Consider the following 26701-nt stretch of genomic DNA (forward strand, 5'->3'; position numbering starts at 1 on the left):
TATGTTTTCAGTTGGTGATGTTTGAGCTACGTTTATTAGCACAGATGTGGAAAGAGTACAGTCCATTAGACAGGTCAGTGCAGTCAAAGAAAACATGCATGAGAGGATCTAAGGGCGCATGTAAGGGAGGAATGAGATAATGGCTCAGGAAAAAAAAGCATCAAGGACAGAAAAGTAACATGGACAGAGAGGGGTAGACTTTGCCCAGCCTAATGGAAATTTCCACTACTGTGTCTGTCAGAGGAATGTGATGTTCAGTACAGTAGGTTTACTATTTTAATAATACATACAGAAACTAACACTGTTTAATTTTTGTTGGATTGCCATTATTAAGGAGAGCATGATTTGACAGTTTAACTATAATACTATATATAAATGAATTTAAAATCTTTCACATTATTTCCCCTTTCCTTAAAGAACCCCTGACTTGACTCCAAACTGCTTTCGTATTGTCCAAACATGTGTGAGATGTTCATTTATAATGGGATCATCCTATAAATGAGGGAACCGGGAAAATATTTTTTACTGATCTGTACAAATCTATCAGTATTCACCAAAGGAGTCTGAATTATTAATTTATTTCAATTAGGTTTAAAATTTCAGTATATGTTCTCTCTCTGAAATTGCAGTGCTCGCTCAGTCCACTGATTGCTCAGCATGGAAAAGTTCATGGAAAATTTTCAGATCTCCCAGTGGCCAATAAGCGCTTTCATCAGCTCAAAGTAAGGGCACGTTGTTAAAGCAACACTTCCTTTAACAGGTTGTTAGGGGTGATCTTTGTCTCACAGGAGGTTCCATGTTGAGGATCAGAAGGGCTCATTTTTTGTTTGTCTTTTATATCTAGCCTGCTCACTGAGACGATGACGACATTGTACTAATATAGAAATGACTGCTGCCTGCTGTATGTAGCTGTATTTACAATGAATCCTCCAAATAACTTGGTCTTTTTTGTTTCATTAATGGTCACTAGTATGCATATTATTCTATTATTGGAAACCTTTTAGCCAAAATGTGTTGGTGTCAGCCATTATTTTATACTAAGACTTCCTTGGATTTTTCTTTTCCAAAGACTCTAGGTATTCAATTTCAATGTTGACATTCCAATAAAGCTGAACACAAGGAGAAACTCAGATGAGATAATGGTTTATTCACACCAGAAAAATATTCTATCTTCATGGGGACTTAAAGTTAAATAGGACATGAATACGCCTGGTTAGCTTAGTTGTTAACTATCCAGTAAATCTCAACAGACACAGAACACAGAAATGACAAAATAATAAGAGACACATTTAGCTACTACCCCTAGTGCAGGGGGAAAGTACTGTAAGAATGTGGAGGTCAGGAAGGTTTGTGGGTGAACAAAAGTGTGTGACTGTGACACTGAAAACCCTGTTTTGCATTTTTCTCATACATCGGGTGATTGTTTATTTTTTTCAGTATTTAGTTATAACTGAGAAACTGAAGTTTAAAAATTTAAATAAATTAAACAAAAAGAAACAATAATAACTGTTGCACAAATCAGCAGCTCAGACAGTGCCCCCTACAGTCATTGGCCATAATCACAACCCAAACGGCAGCATACTGAACTATATTTTCTCAGGGGATCTAGAAACAGTAGATATGGTATTTGGTGTGTGTGTGTGTGTGTGTGTGTGTGTGTGTGTGTGTGTGTGTGTTGTTGTAGTATTTTAGACTATTAAAGTTAAAACTGTTTAATGATTTATACTAGTGGATATTTAGGTGCTAAGGGTGAGTGGTCGTTTAAACATCTGCCTCCGGGAAACTATTTACAACCACTGATAAAGATCACCCTATGGGCATGTGTAGGGGGGCAGCCGGAGGTAACAGAGGTAGATTAGTGGTAATTTATATGTATGCATTAACTGTCTTCCTTTGAGCGTGCTGAGCTTTAGGTGACATTTGAGGTCGGAGTCAGATGGGAAGGAGGAAGTCAGCAGAGCCAATCAGAAGACGACAAAACGCCCATGCACATTTCTTTGTTTGTACTTGTATAAATACACTGGATCAGGGAAAGTTAGGTTGTCAGACTGTGGACTGACCAACACTTGTTATTGGTTAGGAAAAGGCACATCTGATCCAGAATTCTGTAATTGTTCATTGCTTGCTGAAAAGATTCACTAAACAATTTGAACTAAATTCTTTGGTGTGGACATTCACTGGTCTTTTGAGTATTTTGAACACTGCACTCACCCTGTGGGGGTGAGAGTTTTTTTTCTCTAAACAGCAAAAGCTCCTTCAGTGTGTGTGTGTGTGTGTGTGTGTGTGTGTGCGCGCGCGTATGTTTCAGAGGTTTTTTTCACATGTAGCATGTTCAGACTGTATGTGGATGGAGCTTGGACAGCAGGGTGGAGATGGTGGTTGGGTTGTGCACATGGACGTAGTAGGCAGCAGCTCCTCCGGCCATGAGGGTCAGGCTCAGCTTAATCAGGCGGCCAGAATTTGAGGGCTCTTGCTCCACCAGCTGGAAGAGATGGAACAATACGTTTACATATGTATACTGTACTTCATGTTAAAATGATGTGGGGTGTACATATATTTAACATTACACACAAGACTTATAGAATGTAGGAGAAACAACATTTATTTCAGACCTGTCTGGTTTTTAGGGGCTGGTACATGCGGTCAAACTGGGTGAATATTGCCCTGCGGGCTCCTTCCCATTTCCCTGGTCCCATCAAGCGGTACTGGTAGGCCGTGACAGGTCCCCACAAAACCCTCTTAAACAGTGCGTAGTCTGTGAAGAAGAGCCAGGGGAGACTTGGGCGCACTCCGACCTCTCCAGCTATGTCATCCATGTAGGAAACAAAGTCCACCTGCAGGGGTGTCAGCTTTGACACGATGTAGCTGTGCAGAGGATAAACCAGAAATTAATGACTCAGTATAGTATGAGTTCAGTATGAATATAAAATGTAGCATTATTTGTCTGTACTCAGGTGGTTTTGCTATCCATGAATAAAATAATTCAATTTGAGAAGTTGCTCAAAGTTGCTCGAGAAGTTATAAAAGCGGCAGGAGTATTTAAGATACTTAATTGTGATTAAAGCTGCACTAATCAAAATTTTTTTACTAAAGCTTGATCAAAGTAATATCTGTAGTGTGAAAGTGGCTGCTCATAGTCACAAACCCACAGAGAATTATCCCTCGACTCTAAGGAGCATTTTGGTTTTTTTCCACACACAGCTCTGCTCTCGTCAACTTATTTTCTAGGCGCATCAGGCAGCTGCCCCTCCCCCACCCACGAACCCCAAAAAAGTTAACATTAAAAGGAGAGTGAAAATTGAACTTGCAAACATGACTCCAAATAAATGCTAATGTGCAATAGGCAACTGTTTATGGTGACAATATATCAGTGTGTCATTGTGCTTACAACTTGTTCTGCTGCCCCCAAGTGGCCAAAATACAATTTAGAAACTTATTAATCTAACTTTTTATAGGACAGAAAAAAGGGACAATACTGGTTGCAAAATTTATGAGGCAACAAATATTGGGGGGTTTACTTTTTGTCGATGTCTTTGGTGTCCTTTTCAACAGCCTTGATCATGGCCTTGTTTGAGGGCAGCTTTTTATGTCCTGAGGAGCAAAACACAGAAGACAGATAGGGGTGAACAGACTGACATGTGCTTGGGAAGTATCTACTCCAGACTAATGGCAGGTGATAAACCGGATATGAAGCCAGCCTCACCTTTGAAAACACGTGCGACCCAGCGGGCCTGCATTTCAGCCTGAGGCATGATGGCTCCAAGAGCATGGATGAAACCCACAACAGCCAGAGTTGGGTGCTCCGAGTTGGGGGGGAAAATGTGCTTATACAGACCCACACGGTGCCCAGACTTGTACAGAGCACTGCTTGGCAGGAAGGGGAAATCGTAGTTGTATCCTGTGGCAAATACAATTGTATCCACCTGTAACAAGGAGGAGAAAAGTTAGTGATAAGCTCAAATTGTGCTCGAAGTGAACAAAGGTTCATGTGGGTGTCCTAGAAGACACAATTCTCTGACCTTTTCCACAACACTGCCATCATCAAAGACCACGGTGGAGCCGCGGATCTCTTTCACATTTGGTTTGACAATGACTGACCCACACAGAATCTTTAAAGGCAGGTCGTCGTTGATCACCGGGATCTGACTGAAGAGCCTGATGAGGCAGCGGAAAAAGGTAGATCAGAGGACAAAGGGAGAGAAATTCTGATGTCCGGGACAGATGCAGAGTAACTCATACTCCTGCACACGTGAAAAATAGTCAGATTTTATGCAGAGCAATAACCTGTGTGATCCTGACAGCACCTACCTGTGTGTGGGTTTGAGGGCATACATGGTGTGGTCATACATGGCATTGAGTTTCTTCTCACCAAACCAGTTGAGGAAGTTGATCGGCAGCAGCTGGAACAAGATGTGGACAAAGCGTGTGTTGTACTTCATGTCCACTGGCAGGCCGTTGTCAGAAACCTGACGGATAACCCAAGCACCGCGACGAGTGCTCACATACACCTGCAGAACGAGAAGACAAGACAGGACACAACTTGTGTTAATAATCGTGAATCAACGTGTCGCATCAAAAGAAGACAAATGCAATCAAGAATTACTTCCTCACCTGATCTGCCACTCGGCTGGCCTCCACAGCGATGTCACCACCTGAGTTACCGATGCCGATGACCACCACTCTCTTCCCGTACATGTCTTCAGGCCCCTTGTAGTCCCAGCTGTGGAAGTATTTTCCCTCAAACGTCTCAATTCCTGCAACAAAGCACAATTACATTTTCATAAATGGTGTTACTCTGCCTGCTGTAATGGCGACGTGCGTTCGAACAGATGTAGGAATCTTGTTGCCAAGAACAAGAGGTGAAAAATTACACGATCCTGCAGTAATGTTAGTATTTCAGCATATAATGTAAAAATCTCCCTCATTTTGTGAGCCGGGTGAGATTTTTGTAAAACGGGGAAGTCTTTACCAGGGAAGTCTTTGAGTGGCAGGTTAGGATAGGTGTAGTGACCGGCGCAGCAGATAACTGCATCAAAGACATGCCGCTCCTCCTGTCCATCTCTGGTCTCAGTCACCACTTCCCACTGACCAGTGCGAGCAAAGTCTGATCTCTGTCTGACGCTCTTCACTGAGGTCTGAGATATACAATTGAGAAGTGATTGAGTGAGTATTAATCTATGGACATAACTAGAAGTAAAACATATGGAATTCTTTTCTGTCATGTTGAGTTACCTGGAAGCGAATGTGTTCCAGCAGTTTAAAGTGTTCTGCATACATCCTGAAGTATTTCAGGATTTTGGAGTGGTGCATGTAGTTGGGGTAATCAGCAGGGATGGGGAAGTCACTGTAGCACATCATCTCCTTGGAAATGTTGATCGTGAGGGAACGATAGATACTGGCTCTGTTTGGCTCAGACACTTCCTGCAGGGAAGAGGAGGAATAAGGATTGGTAAGTTTGACAGCAACTTAATCATCGTCATCCAGTTTTATATGAAACGACTGGGGCATCGGGGCATTAACACAAAACGGTTGTCAGCTTTTGTTCTTTCTAAATCGGTGACTTGCCTTGAACTTCCACAGTCCGCCCATGTCATCACTGCTTTCGAAGCAGGTTGGCACCATGCCCTCATCCAGACAAGCCTTCATGGCGGTCAGGCCACTGGGGCCGGCCCCGATCACTGCTACTCTTTGCACCATGATGGAACTGCAACAGGAGAAGGATTAAAAAGTGAATTTTACTGATTATATTTAAGTGCATAGTTTCATGTGTGCAACTCTCAATCCTGCCCAGCTCAATAATATGACAATGTGCATTCTACTATTTAAAACATATGCATGTTGAGTGTAGGCAATGTCTTACTGTATCTAAAGGCATGTTAATGTGTGCTGGAATTTGCACTATATTAAAATCTTGTGCTAAAAAATAAAAGTAAAAAACTTCCTGATCATGCTTCAGTAATAAGAGCTGAGTCTCATTTTCAACTCATTCAAAATTAGACTTTAAACTAGAACAAGGAAGTAGATCAGATATCTTACCATCCTTGCATTGGACTATAGAATTGCTATGAAGATTTTACTGATTACATACAAAGTAAAGCCACCAATGGTTTAGCCATTGTTTATGTTATTGAACTCTTATCCCCCGATTTATCTTCCCCTAATCTCAGGTTCTGTCATAAAACGTTCTCAATTCCTAGAAGTAAAAGGTGATATTCTTTGAGAGCACTGAAACTTTAGAATCACCTACTGGATGCGATTTTCTCCAAAGTTATGCATTAAAAAAAACCAAAAAAACTGCTAAAAACAAAGTTAATCAATTATAATAATTGTATTTCATCTTCCTTCTTTTCATTCACATTCACGTTGCAGTTTAATAATATGCACAAGAATAAAATATTGCAGATTCACTATACAATGGCATTAAAATTAAAAACACCCTCTACGGTTACTTATACCAGCACGACAATTCATTTTCTGTCTTACCTTGATCCTTGCGGGTTGGTCTTGTGTGCCTGTCAAGTGGGACGAGCGTCCACAGATCAAAGACTTTTATACTGAAACAGTGACTGAAGAGGTGCATCATTTTTTTTACTCTTGCCCAAAAAAGGTGAGTTAGGCTGTGTTTCCCGAAATCCAATGGGTTTGACTTTGACTAAAGTTCAATTGGCTTATTCTGAGTTAAATCATGTGGGTGGAATTTAATGAGTAACATTTCTGTCATACATGACGTGGGACAGGTTTGCATTTGTTCCCCATTTAATTAAAAATCACAACTACAATCAAATCATTCAGCAAGAACCCTTCAAAGAATATTGAACAGCACATTCAAATCCACTGAACATAACACAGTGTAATCACATGTCCATAAAGGCATATGTATATACATTAACATTTTATATTATATAGCAGGCAAAACTGAGTGCACTACAATGGGGCCGACTTCATGTTTGACAATGTGCAAGAGCAGATGTTGCTGAAGATCTTTAAGAGCTGAATAAATAAATCAATGCATTTTTCTTATTGGTGGTATCAACAGGCGACAGGAAGAATGTGCAAAATCTATTCCCAACACATAAAATATATTCATTGCGATAAACATTTTGTCTCATATTTAAGATTCTTCTCAATATCAACATGTAAAACAACATAAATCAATTGTAAAAAATCATTTGGTCACAATGTTCACCGTCCAGCATATTTTTGAGATTTGCCACAGAAGTGTAGTGAAATAAAACAAAAAGGGTGGAAAGCTGCCACCTCACTCGTTGGTCGTCTCATCGCTCGCACTGGGAAGATCATTGGTCAGTTATTGCAGAAAGAGGGCACAGCATGTAAGAGGTCAATGAAACAGTCTACGATGGGGCACAAGTGTGTGTCAGGGAACAGCCTGTTATATTACGCTGGTTCATACCAGATATCTGGATCTGGTTTGGACCAACTGGCAGAGGACACGTGAAGTGGCTCACAGTCAAAAATCTTTCAGAAAGTGAAGTACAAGATTGGTAAAAACCACACACACACACACACACACACACACACACACGCACACACACACACGCACGCACACACACACACACTTAGACATTCTTTCTGTCAAAGAAATTGTAAATAGCTGAAATACATTTACAAAAAACCGAATATTGGCATATCTGACCAAAACCCCCATTATTAGACAAATTAACACAGATCAGCACACTTGGAAATCAGGATGCACCTGCAGATGGACAAGTCCTGGTTTCTGGCAGTGCTAAGAAGTGTGTGTGTGTGTGTGTCAAATGCGCAATGGCAATGCATGGCATTCAATTCCAAGTCAGTGTGCAGATGTAGTGTAATCATTAAACATGCTGCTTCGTATGTGCACCTTAACACACCCCCATGAACAGACCAAGTGACATCAACGCTGGAAAGGATACCCCCACCCCCCCCCACCCTGGCCTACATATGTGGCTAAACATTAAGATTTCAGACCTGCTCAGTGGGTCAAAGTATCCCTTGCAACAGTTCAACACTGGAACATTGATCCCTTTACAGATTATTGCCTTTTTGAATCTTCAACTGAGAATTAATAGTTAATTGAGAACATTATGGAAGCACATGACAAAGGATTGAAATCTATCCAACCATTACTCCACATAGACACTGACCATGTGATATTACTTTACGTAGATGATTTCCATAAAGCTGTCTTGATCATGTTGAATAAAATAGGGCTCAGATTTTTTTTTTTTCTGTGGCCATTCTTGTCGTGTAGTGGGTTACAAAACTTTTCACTACGTTCTGATCCTGATCACTGCTCCATGAACTTTGGCGGCACACCAGGTCATGACATAACAAATTAAAAGAGTTGTGACATCCACCCTCATCCACGCTCGATGCAAACATGATACTGCCACATCACTGATGGGAGATGACGTCAATAGTTACACATTCTCAGATTCTTTTTTTTTTTTTTTCCCCAAATGTCAATTAATGAATAAACGTAGTCCATCCTATTCTGGGAGATGAGAATCATTGCAATGTCAGTGTCTTTGAGGAAGGTTTCACAGTGCACGTTTAGCACAGTCGCTTTATGAACAAAATTTCAGGTGATAGAAAAGGTCACATTAGTGGATCCATAGTGGATTACTTTAACATGCCACTTAAACCGTCTAACAAATGCTCTTAATTACTGTCTCTCCACTGATTGCATTCAATGATCATTACCACTGAGAAGCCAGTTTGTTTAATATAAAGATAGAACCATAACATTATTTTAGCATTTTCTCAGACTGAGATTTAGTGGAGAGGTGATGAATGTAATGTGTTATCCTCAGTCAGAGCCAGTGATCAAGTTTGAACTTGCAGTGTAATTGAATACACTTCAGGTATTTAGACATGCTTCCCTTTTTCTGAGCTGTAGGTAGACCTCAGCTGCAACGTGTTGCATACCTCACACTCAGAGGTAAGAGGTGTTCAGATGAGAGGCAAGTCATGTGAGTTTCATGAAATCAGAGCAAGACCTTGATTGAAAACTGAATTAACAGGCTCACAGCTTGTTTCCAAATGTTCATATGTATAATGCAGTGATGGACTCGGTTTTGTCCTGAGAAAGAGAACAATTCTACGACAATGTGGTGAATCAGTCATAAGCTAATTAACTCATAACGGTCATTTTGTTGGCAGACTACAGGCCACTATCCTTTTCATAAAACCACAGCTTATGGTCTTTCACTCAATGCCCTTCAAATAAAGTCCTTTAACTTCAAACAGCAGGTGAACGTGACTGAAAACACTTGCCCTATTTTTTCCTCAGTAAAGCAGCAAATCTGTGGCTCCTTCACCACCAGTCGAGCCAAACTGTGGTCATTTCTCTTCGGTTCAGCAGGTTATGTTTGGTGAATGGATGGCTCATTACTTTACAATGAAGATGTAAAGACGCTACCTCAAGTCCATCCAATATACAGCCTTTCTTTCCTTAAATAGACAAATGTGTTGTACAGTGTGTCAGTGCTTTACTAAGACTTCATACGCAAAACATTATTTGAAATGGTCACTGCCTAGAGAAGAGGACTTCCACACACTTCTTCTGAATTGTTTTGGAAAATTAATATATTTCTATCCTTAGACCATCCTTCATTTTTTAATAAATAAAGGGTTTAACAAGTGGTGTTTTAGTGTTGAAATACTAAAGCAGGTACAAATAACAGGTATGATATGGCAGCTGTGTCGTCCATGGTAGCACTCTGTAAGGGATTTATGTGCATGACCTGATATTAATAATGTGTAATCCATCAAAAATGATAAGTAATTAGTCATACGTGATATATTTTGGTTGATTATTAATGTGACAGTGATAATGTCAAGAAAATAATAACTGACATAAATGGGTGAAATGAATGTTCATGAGGGTTTGGGTGTGGTGGCTGGAGGTGAACAGAAGCATGAACTGCAGAATGGGGAAATCATTGGAAACTGACCTCAATTTAAATATGGAGATAACAGGAGGGGCCTACCAACAGTGCGCATACCTGTGGACAGACAAGGATGTGTGTGATAGAGATCTCTTCTCTAGTCAAAGAACCATCGACCGTCTCTTATATATCAGTGTAAAAGAGAAAAGCTGTGCAAGCGCTCATATTTCCTCCTTCTTCAGTCCTTCATGTTAAGCTAACTGTCCCAGCAGCCCTTGCAGGGTTTGAGGTGAGAGCCACAGCATCTCCACCAGGTTGTACTGCCAATACCCCATCCAGAACCCAAACATCACATCAGTCACGTTGTGCCTGCCCAGCAGCACTCGGCTCAGCCCGACCAGGCCGGCCCAGAGCAGGACGAGGACCCTCAGCGGGGCCGCAAGCACGAGGTGAGCCAGCAGGAACCGCCCGCACATGGCGGCACGGGTGGCATGGCCGGAAGGAAAGGAGTAGCGATCCACAGAAAAGGTGGCGAACATGTCCATACGGTTATGTGCGGGCCGACGCCTACGCACCACTGCTTTAACAATGGCAACCAGGACCAGATCCAACAGCAGGCCTGGAGGAAAGGAGGAGATGAGGAGGGAGATGTGTTACCATCGAATATATGAACAGTAATGCAATCACACTAACACAAAGGACATTGGCAAACCGATACAAGGCATTAAGAGATATAAGGAAGGGGTATAATGTAACAGCAACAGTGGTTATCATTGTATCCTTGGTACAGATTTGCGTCACAACTATAAAAACACAGATGACTTTGAAAGAAAAAATAAGGAATGTTTCACTGGATTGATATAGAAAAGAAATCTGAACGAGGCTACACAGGAAATTTTTGGTAAAGGACAGTGCCAACTTGATAACCCAAAGCAGTGTTGAATGTGGCTGCCTGGTTAATGTTGGTACAGCCTGAATATAAATCCAGTGTATTACGACAGGCATCCAGCCCATATACATGTTGTCCTTGTTGTTGTTTTCCAGCTGCTCCCGCGAGGAGTTGCCCAGGAATCAGCAGCCAACCTGATCTTCATTCAAAGCATTTTCGATTTTAGAATATGTGCATGTGAAACTTGCCTTTTTCAAATATTGTATTTGTTGTTTACACCACAATGCAGCAACAAAGATTCAGTCAGTATGATGAAACTGAAAGAAATCTCCTTAAAACAGCAGCACTGATGAAAGGAGTCAATGACGCTGCAAAACGAACACTATCTAAAACTACTTTCTTGCGAGAGATTAAGTAGTCAAGACAGCAGAGGCTGGCATGTTGACAAAATTGACAATTTTTTCCATGTATAACAAGATTTTACAATAGATACATGTGAGCAAGACAGAACAACATATATGATATCTGGAGGGACAACTGCAGTCATATTTAAAAGGGGGAGTATAATGGGATTTTTTATGCTATACAACTGCATTGAGCATATGATAAGGTTTGTTTTTTTTTATCAGATGTTTTATGTTCTCCAGGACTGCAGTACTGAAAAATTAATGCAACAGTCAGGTGGCAGTGAGCCAATCGCTGCTGGGAGTCCAATGAAAGATTTTCACCTAAATTAATATGCAACAGTAGATTTTTTATTTATTATTGATAAGCACTCTATTGTCAAATAAGTGCTGTTGTTCAAAACTGTGGTTTATACATTGCCTTTTTAATCTGATTTCCTTTTTCCAGACACCAATGTTTGACTTTCATGATGCTTACCTGGTTTGCACACTTTAATACCTCTTAAACCAATCAATTATAATGCCAGAGGACCAGAGGCTATACTTACTGTACTGTACCTTCACTGTACTCTTGGAGCAAGCCTGACTGAAAACAGGGAGGTCCTCCCAAGGGAAGCTCCATTGCTACAAGGGCAATCAACCATTTAATGCCTCATTAAATGCAACCTATATTCCACACATCTTATCAGTCATACACAAACAGCTGAGGTGGACTGTATCATACAGTACAATTTGATAACAGAGGCAACTTATTGCTTTGTCAGTTTCAGTTTCTGTCAGCAAAGCCTCATATTTCAGAAGCTGAATCTGGTTATTTATTTGGTTAATTACTTTGAACATTTATCCGTTCTCATAATTGTTTTCAATTCATTTGCTGTCAAATTACTAATTACTTTAGTTTCAGGCCTAATAAATACAGTCACATACTCCAACTGTCAACAAATCTCTGACAAACTACACAATAGAGTGGCGGGACGTGTTCTTCACAGCTTCTCTGACCTGAGCAACATGCACCTAAAGAGACAGACCTGCATCTACCTCCCTCGTAATCACTCACCTGTCACTTCTGAGTATGTGTCACTGTCATTATCCCACACCAGGGCAAAAACTCAAAATTACGCAGAACCAATAAAAAAGTCCGTTGTGGGTTCATATTACTGAGCAAAACAACAAGACCAAGACCAACCAAGATGGAGACATACAAACAACACAAAATTAACACATGTCACACAACTGCTCTTTTGCACACCATGTTTCATTTGAGTTGGGAACATCCTAACAAAGATAAAAATGGAAAATGTTTTGGTGAATAAAGGCATGGTGTGCTGGAGAAGAGCTGCATAACAAAAGACCTCAGATGCTGCTGCATTCTATATTTCACACAATCCAATCTGCACATTAAGGCCCGGTTGCATTGAATCAGAAGCATTCATCTGTTGGCAATGCTGACATGTAGGCTGACTGACACAACTGGAATGAGATATATTGGAGGAAGCCTGGAGAAAACATTCAATAGTTGTTAAAAAAAAAAATGGGGAGCGGGAAACTGCAAACGGAGTTGGAGCAAGGCCAGAATCGACAACAAATGACATCAACAGGTGAGGGGCTACCTGCACTGATGGAGGAAAGGTAAAATGGGTCAGAAAATGAACGGAGATGATCATGGGAGGTGGGATCAGTTCTTCTATGGCTGAGATGAGTTCTGACAGCAGAGCCGCGCATGGCAAATCAGGACAAGGTAGGAAAAGGGAGGCTGCGACACAGATACTGCAACTCAGAGGTACCAAGAGACATGTCTGCAAAGACGCCGGGTAAAGCTTTCTGTAACTGTGTTTAAATTCTCTGTGAGAGGGAGACACGGGGAAACAACACATGGAGGAACAATTAGCAGAGTTGTTGTTTTACCCATTAAGAGGTTGAGCATGACTTCTTGTCCTGCAGCACTGTCACTCTTGTACATACAGTAGGCGGTGCCAGCCAGCCAGGGGATGCCATGTCCCGATATCTCTATCAGTTTCATTAACGGGCGCACACTTCCCCAGGACGAGTCCTCGCAGGCACACACCCCCAGCCGCTTGGACAGCCACAGGTCGATGGCGAGCAGGGAGCTGAGTGCTACGCGGATGAAGGACGGGTTGAGCCGTATACCGTCCTCTTCTGGCAGCCCCTGACCGCTTCCCGAGCCCGTGGAGGAGCTGGAGCCCCGGCGCCGAGTGGGGCTCTCCGAGGCTCGGAGCCGGGCGGTGGTCGGGTCGGAGCCCTGCCGCTGGAGGAGGCTCGGCGGTGAGGACCGGTTCAGCGGCTTCGTCAGTGACATGAACTCGTAACGGCCGTTAGAGCTGCCGAGCACCGGACTTCCTCCGCTGCGACCGGGGTTTTTAGCTTTGGGAGAAGGCATTTTATCCGTCAGTCTAGATTCACTGTGATGTAGTTACACCGCAGTGGTAAATTTTCTGCAGTGCTGTGTCGGTTGTCGCTCCTTTAGCTCATCTGTTGTACGTCTCACAATTCATATCACGTCTACGAACACCAAGCTGAATCGCCATCTTTGTTGTTCTTATCGCAAAGCAACCTGGGAAATTGTGTTTTACTAGAAATGTACACGTGACGATTTTCCTCTTGGCTCTCACTCCATGTATGAAAGATTCCACTTGAACGCACCAACCTAACCCTAGACTGTGTATAAACGGCATTGCAAAGAGACACAAAACATAATTTATTGTTGCTTCATTTTGTGTCTCTTTGTAGTCAAGATGATCTTCTTGGTTGTTGCTTGATTGACTTTCTAATAAGAAATGTTTATTGTCATATTCATACAGAGGCTCTGCTCTGGGGGCCTGTTCTATAATCCATCTGAGGGGGACAGAGTATCTGTGTATGACTCAAAATAAACTATAATACACATGTTGATAATAACCAGTGTTGGGGAGTCGTGACAACATCATCATGGATAAACCTCCTGAATCTCTGCCTGAGGAAGAATAGTTAAGTAGTTATTGTATACAAAACCAAAGCTGACATTCCTTGCTCTTTCCCATGAATAGCGGGATATTTTAGGTTTATGGTTTATGTTATGACCTTTGAAAAAGTAGGCACTTTTTGCAATTAACTGGCATGTGACCTTTTTAACGAGGAGGTGGCTGAACAGAAGCGCTGGGTTTTCAGCTACTGTTAAATATTTACTGTTTCTGGCTGTACACTACTTTTTATGATGCAATATGGGATAGGCTACTATGAGTCCACTATATAGGGTACAATAATTCTAACTATACAATTTGACAGCACTACAAAATAGCAAATTCACTATATAGTGGACTATATAGGGAGGAGTGAGTGCTTTCATGCACAGCTCTGTTCTCCTGCTGCTCTCTGCCCAGCAGTCATGTGACCTTGCTTGGAGAAGTATGCATCATTATTTAAGTAAAAAAAAAAAAAACCCAAAGTAACAGATTAAGTAACATGAATCAAATTAAGAAGTTAATGAATAGCTACATGCATCGCATGGCTAATGAAGAATGAGATCACAAACGTCAACGTACATTTGCACTTAGCACAAGTCGGACGTGAACAACTGCAGAATAATTATACTGACCGTAAAGATCACTTTCACTTCTTCAATTTTAGTAAATAAATCCGAGTTTCATGTTGAACTTTAAACTGCCTATAATTCTGTCTGTAAAACCGGTAAAAACCTGTAAAAACAAAAAAAAATTTCTTTTCAGAGACACTGTGGACAAGATTGTTGATGTTTTTTTTCATGTTTAAAATGTCATAAATTGATTTATTCGTTTCTATAAATGTAGACCTATGTATTTACCTGCATTTGTTTGTACATATAATAGTGCCTTTTAAAAATAAATATCTGCAACTATGTTTGTTTAATAAAGTCGCTAAAAGATTTATTTTGTATCGTTTCGTATCTTTTCTCTGGTTGGTCAATGAGCTACGTGACGGAGTTGGTCCCTCCCTATCCGGGTCCATTCATGTGGTGCTGATCAGTGATCACCCCTGGACAGACAGGCGAGCTGTCCCTCTTCCTCTCTCTTGTATCTGAGCAGCAGAGAAGCGACCATGCCTGGACTTCTGCTTGGAGACGAGTTCCCCAACTTCGAGGCCGACACCACCATCGGCAAGATCAAGTTCCACGACTTCCTGGGCAGCTCGTAAGTGCGCAGGCTCCACGTGCAGGCTTTGTATTGTTACTGATTTGTTTCATTCTGAGTCTCGGCAAAACGCTTGAAACTGTGCAATGTTGTATTTGAGCCGCGTTAGGAGGTTGTGTTCAGGCCTGTTGTCAGACCGAGGAGCCGGCACTTCCCTGGTCACAGTAAGGATTCATTTTGAACTCAAAAGCCAAGAGGTGAGCTTGAGATCAATCTGCCTACAGAGGTATTTGGCCGTGACAATGAGGGACACCTGCTGGCTGTTACACAAGCATGACTCTGTTGGATTAGGTAAGGATAATGACTTACAGAGTTTGACCAAACTTATGACTGGTACTATAAATGTGTTATATTATCCTTAGTATTATAACACATACGTCTACAATTGTACTTCTTCAAGATATAGAAAACTTTTATTTGTGTTTTTTCGATTAGCTAAGACAACATGGACCTGTTTTAACTGCACATTAAAAACAGAGACAGGGCAGAAAGCTTTTTTTTTTGTTATCACTTTGTTTATGTGTAATTCAGTGTGAATCAACCGATGGGGTGTTTTTGTTTTGGCAGGCCAGTTCATTAGTGAGGTGTAAGCACAGTCAGAACAAGGCCTGCATTGTGTGTGAACTTGGAACTGTGCCTCACTGCATCTGCTCTGATGTGAGACCCTGTTACCCTCGGCCTCTTTTTTTTATCAGAGCAAGAGTGAAAAAGGGAGTATTGCATGCCTGGTTTGGACAGTGTGTACTTTGTTGTATTATTTTCCAAAAACTTTCATTAAAATTAATTATTAAATTAAATTAAATTAAATAATATTTGGTTTTTAAATGTGATCCTGCTGACAAAACATTTGAAGATGTCAAGCTTTGACATTTTTCACATTTTATTGACATTTTTTAGACCAAATATATTTTGGTCTAATTTGGTGTCATGTTTATTGAAAAAAATACTTGATTGATTAATCAGTAATGGATATAATTGTTAGTTGCAGCCTTACTACCACCATCTCAGTTCTAAAATAGTCTTTGAGGATTTTTTCCCTTTATTTCCTTGTCCTGACAATGAGTCAGCAGATATGCCGTTATAACATGGGACTGGCCCTATTTTCCAAACAGACATACTCTAGCATGCTTAAATGGACTGCTTAAATTTTAAATAAACAAATATTAAATTATTCATTCCTCTGTGGGAATAGATGTTGGCCTGTGAGAGGCGACCATCTGTTGAAACGGTGTCCTAGTTTTTTTATCTTTCCATAGTTTTTCAAGAGTGGCTGATTGAGTTTGTTTCTGTAGTGCTAGAACCAAACAATCCCTGTGAAGCAAAATAAGCACTTTCTACAGCCTCTGTTGAAGCCTACCACTGCTGCTCATTTAATGTGTAAAACCAGATATTTGGTCACATTGTGTAACTTAGAATCACTGGTCTCAGAAAAGCCAATGTGGGCTACGTGTGGACTATGGACAAAAACAAATACAAATTTCTTGTAGTACTTAAAACGACACCAGCTTCCAGCATTCCAGCCTGTTCCACTTGAGCAAATGCTTGATCGAGTCCCTGTCTAATCAGGGCTTCTGGTCACCCCATAATCATGTGATCACAAAGCCCGTTAGAAGTAGCGTGTCTGTTGCTTCTATCCTCATGTGACGATACATTGCAACACACTGAAGAGAATCATATGAGGAAGAACATTTGTGTGTTTTGAGGCTAATCATCCAGTAAAATGGTCAACAACAAAAAAGTGTCACACGCTCAGTGATGTTTTTGCCGGAAGACTCATCTCTGTGTTTCCCTTCCCCTCCCTCTCCTTGTGAAACACACTGTCCACCCACAGTGCAACACAGCTGGATTTTAAGTCTTGCAGATTATTCACAGACTCCCGTTGTGGCAATCTGTGGCTGGAATTTCCTCTAAGGAGACAAAATGTTCTCCGTCTTTCTCTTTTTTTTTTTTTTTTTTTTTTTTTTTTTAGCCATTTCCCCCTGTTGTCTCAACTCCCACTTCTTCAACTCTCAAGTCTTTTTGACTCTTTAAATCCTACTAACCTAACCTAATGAGAAATATGTGTGTGTCTATTCATAAATGCAGAAAACAGAAAATTTCGAACAAATGCAAACATGAAACACCTCAAATGAGCTATGTAAAGTGCATTAAAGGCACAGAGAAGTAGAAGCTTGTGAAGTTTTGTCTTTTGTTTTGTCTTTGTCTTGACCTTTAGTCTACCTCATATTGTGTGTGGTTACTTAAACTTGTGTCTCGAAGGACATAACATGACCAGTCCATAAAAATCTAAGCTTTGTTCGAGGTCAGTCAGGAGGAATACATGAGTGTAGCTGGATGACAATGACCTTATTTGCTATTTTCCTAATGCGGTTTTCCACAATGAGGATTCTGAGCCAGAAAATGATGAGTAGAAAAAGATACCTTATTGTTGCGTGGATCTTTTCTTCTGCAGGTGGGGTGTCCTGTTCTCCCACCCAAGAGACTTCACTCCTGTCTGCACCACTGAGTTGGCCTGCGCCGCTAAGATCAGTGATGAGTTCAAGAAACGAGGTGTGAAGATGATTGCTCTGTCCATTGACAGTGTTGAGGATCACCGCAACTGGAGCAAGGTTGGGGATACACACACACACACACACACACACACACACACACACAATTAAATTAAATTCCATTTTTAAAATTTCATTTCATTTATAGTTTATTTATTTTTTTAATCATGCAGTCTATTTAGCCCAATCCAGTTTTGTGTATATTCAGGCTGTTATGTATTGATGAATATTTTATTTCACATTCAATGACACAGACCACTCAGCTGTCAGCCAATCATGTAGACAGAGCGAGTAAGTGAATTCAGACAGAGGATCCATAGCAACAGGGTCAGCCCTTCCTCTTACTTTAGTTTAGGAGTTCTCTCGGTTCCTCAGTGAAAGTGTCTCTCAGCTGCTTTCTGAACAGGTCTTAAGAGGAAACTCTTATTTAGAAACTTGCAGCTAAATGGTGCTGTCTTACTCCTGATGTTAGGATAAGACACTTTGCCAATACACATTCTGATGTTTATAACCCTGCAGATTTATGAATTTAAACTCTGTCAGGATCATTTTAAAACTTGGCTCTCGCTTGCCTCCAAATCCATTTCCCCTCGACACAGAGGGGATTCACTGTGATTGTCTTTTAACTGCCACATTACAACAACGCCTGCTCAGAAAGCCCAGTGATTGGTCCGAGTTCACTGGACAACTTACACTTAGATGAACTGGTTTTGAACATTAGTGCCACCTGCCTCCCTGCCAATAACATAGAAATGTACATGCTTTCTGTTTTCTCTCACTTTCCTCCCAGATTATGTTTAATATCTGTGAGGTGGCAGAACAGTCCTAGTGTCTGAGCATGTAGGTTATGGCCCCCATGGTGTCTGTACTCTTACACTGTAACACTGTTACTGTTTATGGCTCATGAAAGAGTTAAGGATTCAAACCTCATCAAACCTGTGGTGCCAGGCTGGAGAGAATAATTAACTGACATAACCACCAAGCAAAGGTGTAAAAGCTGAAATTGTATGTCCCTTCTCTTTGTGTAGGATGTGATGGCATTTAACAATGAGGCTGACAGCACCCTGCCCTTCCCCATCATCGCTGATGACAAGAGAGAGCTGGCCGTCCAGCTGGGCATGCTGGACCCTGATGAGAGAGACAAGGATGGATTGCCCCTCACTGCTCGCTGTGTAAGAAACCAGTCCTCCTTTCCTGCAGTCCTCCTTTCCTCCTTTCCTCCCTTCCATCAGTGTAAAAACAAAGGCCAAAAGACAAGATGATATCGAACTTACTCTCCTGTGAAAGGCTTTGGGCTTTATTCTCAGACTTCTTTGTAGCTGTCCATTTTTGTATATAAACTGGATTTGATGACATGCTGTACTAAAAAATATATTAATTCACTTGGTTAGTGAAACTTTATCTTTTATTTTATTTTTTTGTGGACATATTTATTACTAGAGTAAAAAAAGAGAAGTATATTCTGGATGTTATGTAAAACCCTTGTGTTCTCACTTCAGGTCTTTGTGATCGGCCCCGACAAGAAGCTGAAGCTGTCCATCCTCTACCCCGCCACCACAGGGAGGAACTTTGACGAACTGCTCAGAGTTATCGACTCTCTGCAGCTCACCGCACAGAAGAAGGTTGCCACACCGGTCGACTGGAAGGTACATCGTTCAACTTTTGTATTCATATCAGTCAACTTCCTGGGTGAGAATAGAAAACCATAATGGATTCATAGTCATCTTTGCCAGTTATGTTAACTGTGCGCTCATCAAGCACAAACAATATTTGAGCTCTTATTAAGAACTACACTAAGAGAGACTTTTTTTTTCCACTTGCTATTTTCAATCGTTTTATGGTGGCTGACTAATTGTCGGCCTGGTGAAGTGAAGTGAAGTGGTGGATATGAGAGTCTTCTAACCCTCAGCTAGAAAGCAAATATGAGCATTACCCAAAATGTAAAAGTACTCCTTAAAATTTCTGCTGTTACTCTAGCCCTTCATTTCCTCTCTTCTCTTCTCTGCCTGTCTCTCTCCTTCAAACATTTTAGCATTGTTGGATAAAATGAAAACGGTTGAAGTCAACACTGACTATGTCCAATTTAAATGTGCTCAGATACACTATAGTATAGACACAGTCAAGTTTCAACATGACAGTTGCAGACTCCCACATCCCTCTGCGGAACTGGTTGCCTCTATGAAACAATTAAAAAACAAAAAAAAAATGTACCTTACGTTGCATTCATTTAGCAGATACTTCTGTGCACAGCAACTGCCAACAAGTGCATCCAATCTCCATAGGAGTTAAATAGAGAATTATAAGGGCATCACTTCCAGACAAACAACTGAAGTATGTAGGTGACCTCATTTTGAGTGGGAACACTGAAGAAAATGACTGAAAGCCACATGACGCAGGAGCCACATGAGACCGCTGCGTGAGTATCAGCATGTGAAGGCTAGACGCTAAAACCAGACTCCTGTCTCTTTCAGCCTGGTGACAAAGTCATGGTCATTCCCACACTCTCTGAGGCGGAAGCTGCTGCTCTCTTCCCCAACGGTGTGACAACCAAAGAGGTACCGTCTGGGAAGAAATACTTGCGCTACACCCAGCTCTGAAGACGCACTAAGGACTTCATCCTGTTCTACTTTACTGCGCTTTGACCCAGAAGTCCTTTGATAATTCACGTTAGAGAACTGACCAAAATCATATATTGCACTTTCCAGGTTTGGGGACGAGTGTTTTCAGTCATGCCGCGTGCACAGCAACAAACCAGGGATAATTATAGTGTCAATGTACAGTGCCTTTATCCTCCCTCAATAAACACCCTCTTAACACATGTTCCTTGAGCTTTTTCACACTGATTCCACTTTGGGACAACAGAGTTTTTAGGAGGTTTAGTAACAGTTGCCTCTGCAATGACTTGATGTGCCACTAGGTGTCCCTCTGCAACCTAAAATAAAAACACCACCATGCTGCAGTACCACCATGTATCAATAGGCGGCAGTATATGCATAATGATTGATGCAGCGATACTGACAGCCACAAGGCTGAAAGCACCAACCTGCCCTCAACAATTGCAGTGACGGGGAGTGGTACCACATGAACCCAAATGACTAGTTTATTTACCTTTTCTGTGAATTAAATAGCAGGCTGGCCACATTAAATTGATATCTACTTTCTGCCATATTGTTAGATTTCTCAGTCTAAACAGAAAGCTCTTAAACTTTCCCCTTCTACTTTTTCATCCGTTTTGCCAACTCAGCATTACAGGCTAATGCCCTGGCTGCCTAAATGTTTTTAATGTACCATGGATTAAGCCTTTTAAACTGATAGCCCTGTTTGTTCTATGATCAGTGTCAAGGCTTTTTAAATGCCAGTATAAAGATGAAACGGAGGCTGATGAGCAGTGGTCCTTTTACTCAAGTACTGTACATAAGTACAGTTTTAAGGTACTTATGTTTTATTTAACTATATCCATATTGATTTTACTTTATACTTCTACTCCACTACTTTTCTGAGGTGAATATTGTACTTTTTACACTACATTTAATCAACAGATATAGGTATAGGTATGTTGAATTGTAAACTTATGAGAATAAAGCAGTGTCTAGTTGTGGCTCCTGGTCACGTATCTGATGTTTTTAGCAGTTTCTCCAAAGCGACGTTTACCGGCTAAGCTCCCGATTTCACTTCAGTAACCGTTTGAGGCCCACATGGTTGAAAGGATCCATCATCACTAAAAAAGCAAAGATCAGAGAAAGGTCAGAGAATTTTGTGTAGTCGTACTTTTTTTTTTTTTTTTTCTTTCTTTCCTCTCTTGTTAATCATCTCACAACCTCTCAGATTTATCCTGTGGCCCTATGGAAAGGGCCCAATCCCTTGGTAGGGAAGCACTGGGCATAACTAGCTAACTAACTAACTAACTAACTAACTAACTAACATGTCTAATAATGTCATATATGATTATATATCAGTCATAGGGAATATTGTACTTAAGTACATTTTGCTTATAATACTAATGTACTTTTTTACTAAAGTGTAAATTTGAATGCAGAACTTTCACTTGTAATTGAGTATTTTTCACATTGTTGTATTGGTAGTAAACTAAAGGACCTGAGTACTTTGTTCACCACTGAAGTTTTTTTTTTATTCTGAGGGTGTTAGTGAGGTTAAATAATGCATTAGGGTTTAATTGAACAAACAGCACAGGCTATAACACAGATTTCATAATGTCAAGCCTGCATTTTTGAGAATAAATTTATCTTTACGTGTATATAGATTTACCTTTTTTAAATCTATGAAGCATCACAACACCTGTGTATTTCAGAGACAGATGAAAGCCTGAACTAATGTTCGTTTTGAGAGCAAGATGAGTTGATTAACTCATTTCAGCAGGTCGGCCTCGACTGTAGATGTGCCACTGAAGCCAGGACTGAGGTTTAGGTTTCCCTTTTGAGTTATTCAACCCTCAAAACTGCGTGGCTGAGAATTGTATGAGTTACTTTAAGTAGTGTGAAGGTGAACACTGATCTCACGCACACATGCATACACACACACACTGGCCTTTGCGTTCACTGTGTGGCTGAGGAATGTTGAGGTCAAAGAGAAGAGAAGGGATTTCATTTGAAGGGAGGCATAGTGTGTGCAGGGCCAGATAAAATATCTCTGAGCCCTCCTCCTTCTCGCTCCTGTCATACACACAATGTGAACTGGAATGTTGTTCTTCTTTTCTTTTTAATCAGTTGCTCACTTAACAGAATCAGCCCATAAAAGTAATAAAAGTCACTCCACACGATGGCAGAGTCTCTTTCTGTGTAGAGATTGGATCAAATTTGCTCATTGTGCAGCAAAAAAAAAAAACAGTATTCACCTTGACAAAAATGCTAGATTGTCAAATGTGTGATGAAAGTACACGTATTCATCAGGCAACCCTTGCCCTCTGCCTCCTCTGTCTGTTCTCCCTTTCCCTTCTCTGGTGGCTGTTTTGTCCCCAGGAGTCATCCAAACTAACACCCACAGAGACGCACCGTACTGATCAAATGCATTTCTCAAATTCCAGACGACAATAGCCTGTGCCAGAGCATGAGAAGCGCTTTGGGTGTCAGACACTGGCTTAATTGCCCAGTACTAACCCACCCCCACCCCACTCCCACCCCTTTCTCCCCTACCCTCCCTCACTTCTTGGCTACCGAGCCAACTCACCCCACCTTGCCTCAGCAACACTAGCACATGTAATACAACACCAGTCAGGGCCACGTCTCACAGGGCAAAACACAAACACAATACCAGCTGCTGGTCTCTCTGTCTCTCTCTCTCTCTCTCTCTCTCTTTCTCTTTCTCTCTTTTTTTCTCTCTCTCTCTCTGTCTTTATGATGAACACACACACATTATACTGCTGATCAAAGGCATAAGCACAGCTCTGAGAGGAGTGGCCTTGTCTTATCTCAGAGAAGATGTTTTCCTCCCAGACGGACCAGGCTCCAGTTTTCCTAAGAAACAATAACTGGGATAGGATACACGGCAGCTAAACAAGCTCTGTCTGCCGCTGCTGCAGTAACATTCATCTTACTGTCAGGATTCAGAGACTTAAAGGAATATTTGATATTTGGGGAAATACAGTAGAGCCTAAAAGTCTGGGAGCACTTATCCAATGGGAAAGTGTTTTCAGACCGTGTACTTTCTTGCAAAGAGTTGGACGTGTAGATTGATACCAATCTCATACATGTACGTTCAATATGAAGCTACAGCCAGCAGCTGCTTAGCTGAGCATAAAGAATGTAAATATGGGGAAACAAACAAGCCTAGCTCTGTCAGAAGGAACAGAAATCTCACCAGCACCTCTAAAGTGCACTAATTAACATGTTATATGTTGCTTGTTTAATTTGACACTTTGTGGTTTGGCACAGGAACCATGGTGACGACAAAACCCAGGAAGTCCCCGTGCCCAGCCAAGAAGTAGTCTAGCACAGAACCTGCTGTGAAAGCGAAAATGCTTATTTTTACACTTATGTTTTATACAGATTAAGCAAACAAGATGTAAACTGCTAATGACTGAGCTTTCGAGGTGCAAGTAGATTTTGTGATGTTTAGACAGAGCCAGGCTAGCTGTTTCCCCCTCATTCCAGTGTTTGTGCTGAGCTAAACTAACGGGCTGCTTGCTGTATATTTAACACACACACATATGAGAGTGGTATCAATCTCATCAAATAAGCATATTTCCTAAAATGCCAAATTATCCCTTTTTAAAAAGGTGTTCACAGAGCGGTAACAGCATGAAAACACCAGCTCGCTATGGAAGAGGTCATTATTCCCATGCTGCGTGCATTGACTTCCTCACCTGAAGCTGCCCGTGACCTGCAGGTTAACAAGCCAGAGACCAGAGGAGCTACACAACAACCTACATGCGCATGTACCCGTGCATATGCCGAGCTATGGCTTGATGCTTTCCAGACGCGCTCTCAGTCTTTCTCCCTCCTACGTTGCCTGGCACTCTCGCCTGCCCCCCTTCTCCACATCTCCCACACACTTGAGCACACAAACGCACACTGGCACCTCCCCCATCTCACCTAACCCCGCTTATCAAAATTTTTTGCTTCTTCAGCTTCCCTTTCCCATGCAGAGACAAAACAGTCAAGTCTATTTGTTTCTCCTGCATTCATGGTGCTGTTTAATCTTCCTTATGAGCGATTCTAAAAACCTGTAGGCATATTTGTGTACCAACTAACCAAGTCTGTCTGACAGAAGATAAAGTTACTGACAGATAGTAAGACAGATGAACAGATTGAAGGTCAGACAGACACATGTGTGTTGACCTTAGGATTTGGCTGAACTTTAAGGAGCATTAACCGCCTCGCAGTCGACACTCACCCTTGAGCTTTCCTCACTCCAACTAAAGCCTTTCAACAGACACACACACACACACACGCCTGCACACACAGAGGTGAAGACATTATGATAAAAGTGATGAAAGTGTATGATCCGAGTGCCTAGATAAATGCCATTGTTTTGATGGCACATCGTAAATACAGCATCCAGACAGGCTATTACTGCAGAGCAGGTTAGAGTCAGTTAGTGCTCTGTACAAGCAGGGTGATAGATGAGAAGGTAAAAGTGCAATCACTCTCTTTGCTTATCTTTATCTCTCTCTATCAATATCGCTGTCTTTTTTTTGTGCTTTTTGCTCCCCCCATTCTCTCTATTAGAGACACATTGATCACCAGCCACTGGCATATCACCTGAGTAATGGCTAAGGGTGTCTGGGCTTTAAAACAAGCCCACTACAGCGCCAAGAGCTTTATCACAGCGACAAGGCAAATGGGTGCTCGCATAATAAAGTGCGCCGCTCTCTTTCTCTATCTGTGTGTGTGTGTGTGCACGCACGCACACACAATCATAACACAAGGGTCTTTGCCATTAAGAGGAGACATCAAACACAACCCAATAAGAATCACAGACCACCAGCCAGGCCACAAAATGCAGCACTACTAGATCCATTTAAGACATTAATAATGTTTTCAGCATGTGTGCATGTGTGTTCGAAGTTCCTTAAAACACACTCCCAGTGCACTCTGTAGTTTTACTTCATCTGCCGCAGTAAAGCTTTACTCTACTATAGATTTAAAAGAATAGTTTGACATTTTGGGAAATATACTTATTTGCTTTCTTGCTGAGAGTTATGTTTGACCATTGATGCCACTTTTACCTCCGTTAAATACGCAGTCAGTTATCTTGGCTGGAAACACCTAGCCTTCCTCACTAAATCCCATTAATGTTAAATAAAAGCTTGTTTGTTTTGAGTGGATTAAACAAATGAGATATAACTCTGATAACTTCAATAATAAAATGAAATCATTACTAAGTTTTAGAGGTGCTGGTATGCAGATTTTTTACCTTTGGAGAGAGAGGCTAGCTGTATCTTTGCTGTAGTCTTTGTGCTAAGCTAAGCTAACCCTCTCCTGGCTGTAGCTTCATATTTAGCATACAGACATGAGACTGGTATCAGTCTTTTTTATCTAACTCCCAGCAAGTAAGCAAATAAGGACTACGAACTATAAACAATTTCTTTAAGGTTAGAAAAATCATGCATGATTTTCTACCCATTTCCCCAAAATAGCCATAGTAGTATCTCTGGAAACTGCAGGATCTCCACTATGTAGCATTTAGAATAAATGTTTGTTGGTTTGAACCAGGCTTAGCTCCACATCATGAGTTTGAACCAGTTATGAGATTTACAAGGTTAACGTTTAAGCATTAAAATATAAGAAAAGTCTACTATTATTACCATTTTGGTTCTGTTTCTGAAAAATATTTTTCTGGTGAATACAAATTCAAGAACCAGTCACAGTAATAAAAGCCATCTTGACCTGGTAAAAAACTGACCATTCACAGAATATGATTCAATTACTCCTCATGCTGTTATCACCACAAAGAAACCTGACTTGGAAGAGAAGTGGACGGGCCAGAAAACTGAACAAAGTGAAGCAGAGAGGAAAAAGATAGAGACCTCACAATTCCAAAACCTTGTTGCTGTTTTTTATCCTCTGTATTCTTTTCCATTGGTTTATTTTTCTTTCAGCAGAGGGCAGTCAGTGCGAGAGGGCAGAGGGAAGGTGGTTGTGAAACACTATCGCTGGGAGGGGAGGGGGGGGGGGGGCACATTTGTGTGCGTGAACTTGAGTGCGTGGCAGTTTGTGCCTTTGTGTGTGTTCAGTGTGATGTGGTGGAGAGAGTGGAGGAGGAGAAGGAGGAGGGGGCAAAGAATGGGTGGAGGTGAGGCACCAGAAGAAATTGAAAAAGAGAGCAAGAAGAATGAGGGACGTTTGAA

General features: G+C 41.3%; 3 protein-coding genes across 4 annotated transcripts; 1 reads left to right on the top strand and 2 right to left on the bottom strand.

Moving 5' to 3' along the window:
• Positions 1-1127: 1127 nt before the first annotated feature.
• On the bottom strand, positions 1128-6589 carry LOC130171036 (flavin-containing monooxygenase 5-like). 2 transcript variants are annotated; one of them, XM_056378806.1, is made up of 11 exons: positions 6484-6589; positions 5566-5704; positions 5233-5421; positions 4970-5135; positions 4612-4754; positions 4309-4508; positions 4020-4155; positions 3704-3923; positions 3519-3591; positions 2613-2865; positions 1128-2482 (listed from the first exon to the last, which is right to left on the bottom strand). In XM_056378806.1, the coding sequence occupies exons 2-11, from the start codon at positions 5695-5697 to the stop codon at positions 2333-2335; spliced, it is 1662 nt and encodes a 553-aa protein (XP_056234781.1). In that variant the 5' UTR covers positions 5698-5704; positions 6484-6589; the 3' UTR covers positions 1128-2332. The 2 variants fall into 2 exon arrangements, with proteins under 2 accessions (XP_056234781.1, XP_056234782.1); XM_056378807.1 differs by having other exon boundaries at positions 5233-5417; positions 5562-5704.
• A 149-nt stretch (positions 6590-6738) lies between these two features.
• plpp6 (phospholipid phosphatase 6) lies at positions 6739-15088 on the bottom strand. Its single transcript, XM_056378810.1, has 2 exons — positions 13089-15088; positions 6739-10509 (listed from the first exon to the last, which is right to left on the bottom strand). Exons 1-2 carry the CDS (start codon positions 13579-13581, stop codon positions 10142-10144), a joined length of 861 nt encoding a protein of 286 aa, XP_056234785.1. The 5' UTR covers positions 13582-15088; the 3' UTR covers positions 6739-10141.
• A 97-nt stretch (positions 15089-15185) lies between these two features.
• prdx6 (peroxiredoxin 6) lies at positions 15186-20713 on the top strand. The gene is made up of 5 exons (XM_056378811.1): positions 15186-15346; positions 17799-17955; positions 18924-19067; positions 19395-19541; positions 20367-20713. Exons 1-5 carry the CDS (start codon positions 15255-15257, stop codon positions 20490-20492), a joined length of 666 nt encoding a protein of 221 aa, XP_056234786.1. The 5' UTR covers positions 15186-15254; the 3' UTR covers positions 20493-20713.
• The last annotated feature ends 5988 nt before the right edge of the window (positions 20714-26701 follow it).

This window comes from Seriola aureovittata, chromosome 6 (genome assembly GCF_021018895.1).
Source record: "Seriola aureovittata isolate HTS-2021-v1 ecotype China chromosome 6, ASM2101889v1, whole genome shotgun sequence".
Lineage (NCBI taxonomy): Eukaryota > Metazoa > Chordata > Actinopteri > Carangiformes > Carangidae > Seriola > Seriola aureovittata.

Coding starts and splice junctions, on each gene's coding strand:
- plpp6 (XM_056378810.1), bottom strand. CDS start 13,581: ATGCCTTCTCCCAAAGCTAAAAACCCCGGTCGCAGCGGAGGAAGTCCG. Junction 10,510..13,088: donor CATGCTCAACCTCTTAATGG/GTAAAACAACAA, acceptor CCTTTCCTCCAG/GCCTGCTGTTGGATCTGGTC.
- prdx6 (XM_056378811.1), top strand. CDS start 15,255: ATGCCTGGACTTCTGCTTGGAGACGAGTTCCCCAACTTCGAGGCCGAC. Junction 15,347..17,798: donor CACGACTTCCTGGGCAGCTC/GTAAGTGCGCAG, acceptor TTTCTTCTGCAG/GTGGGGTGTCCTGTTCTCCC. Junction 19,068..19,394: donor TGCCCCTCACTGCTCGCTGT/GTAAGAAACCAG, acceptor TTCTCACTTCAG/GTCTTTGTGATCGGCCCCGA.
- LOC130171036 (XM_056378806.1), bottom strand. CDS start 5,697: ATGGTGCAAAGAGTAGCAGTGATCGGGGCCGGCCCCAGTGGCCTGACC. Junction 5,422..5,565: donor GCGGACTGTGGAAGTTCAAG/GCAAGTCACCGA, acceptor TCTTCCCTGCAG/GAAGTGTCTGAGCCAAACAG. Junction 3,924..4,019: donor ATGGCAGTGTTGTGGAAAAG/GTCAGAGAATTG, acceptor TCCTTGTTACAG/GTGGATACAATTGTATTTGC.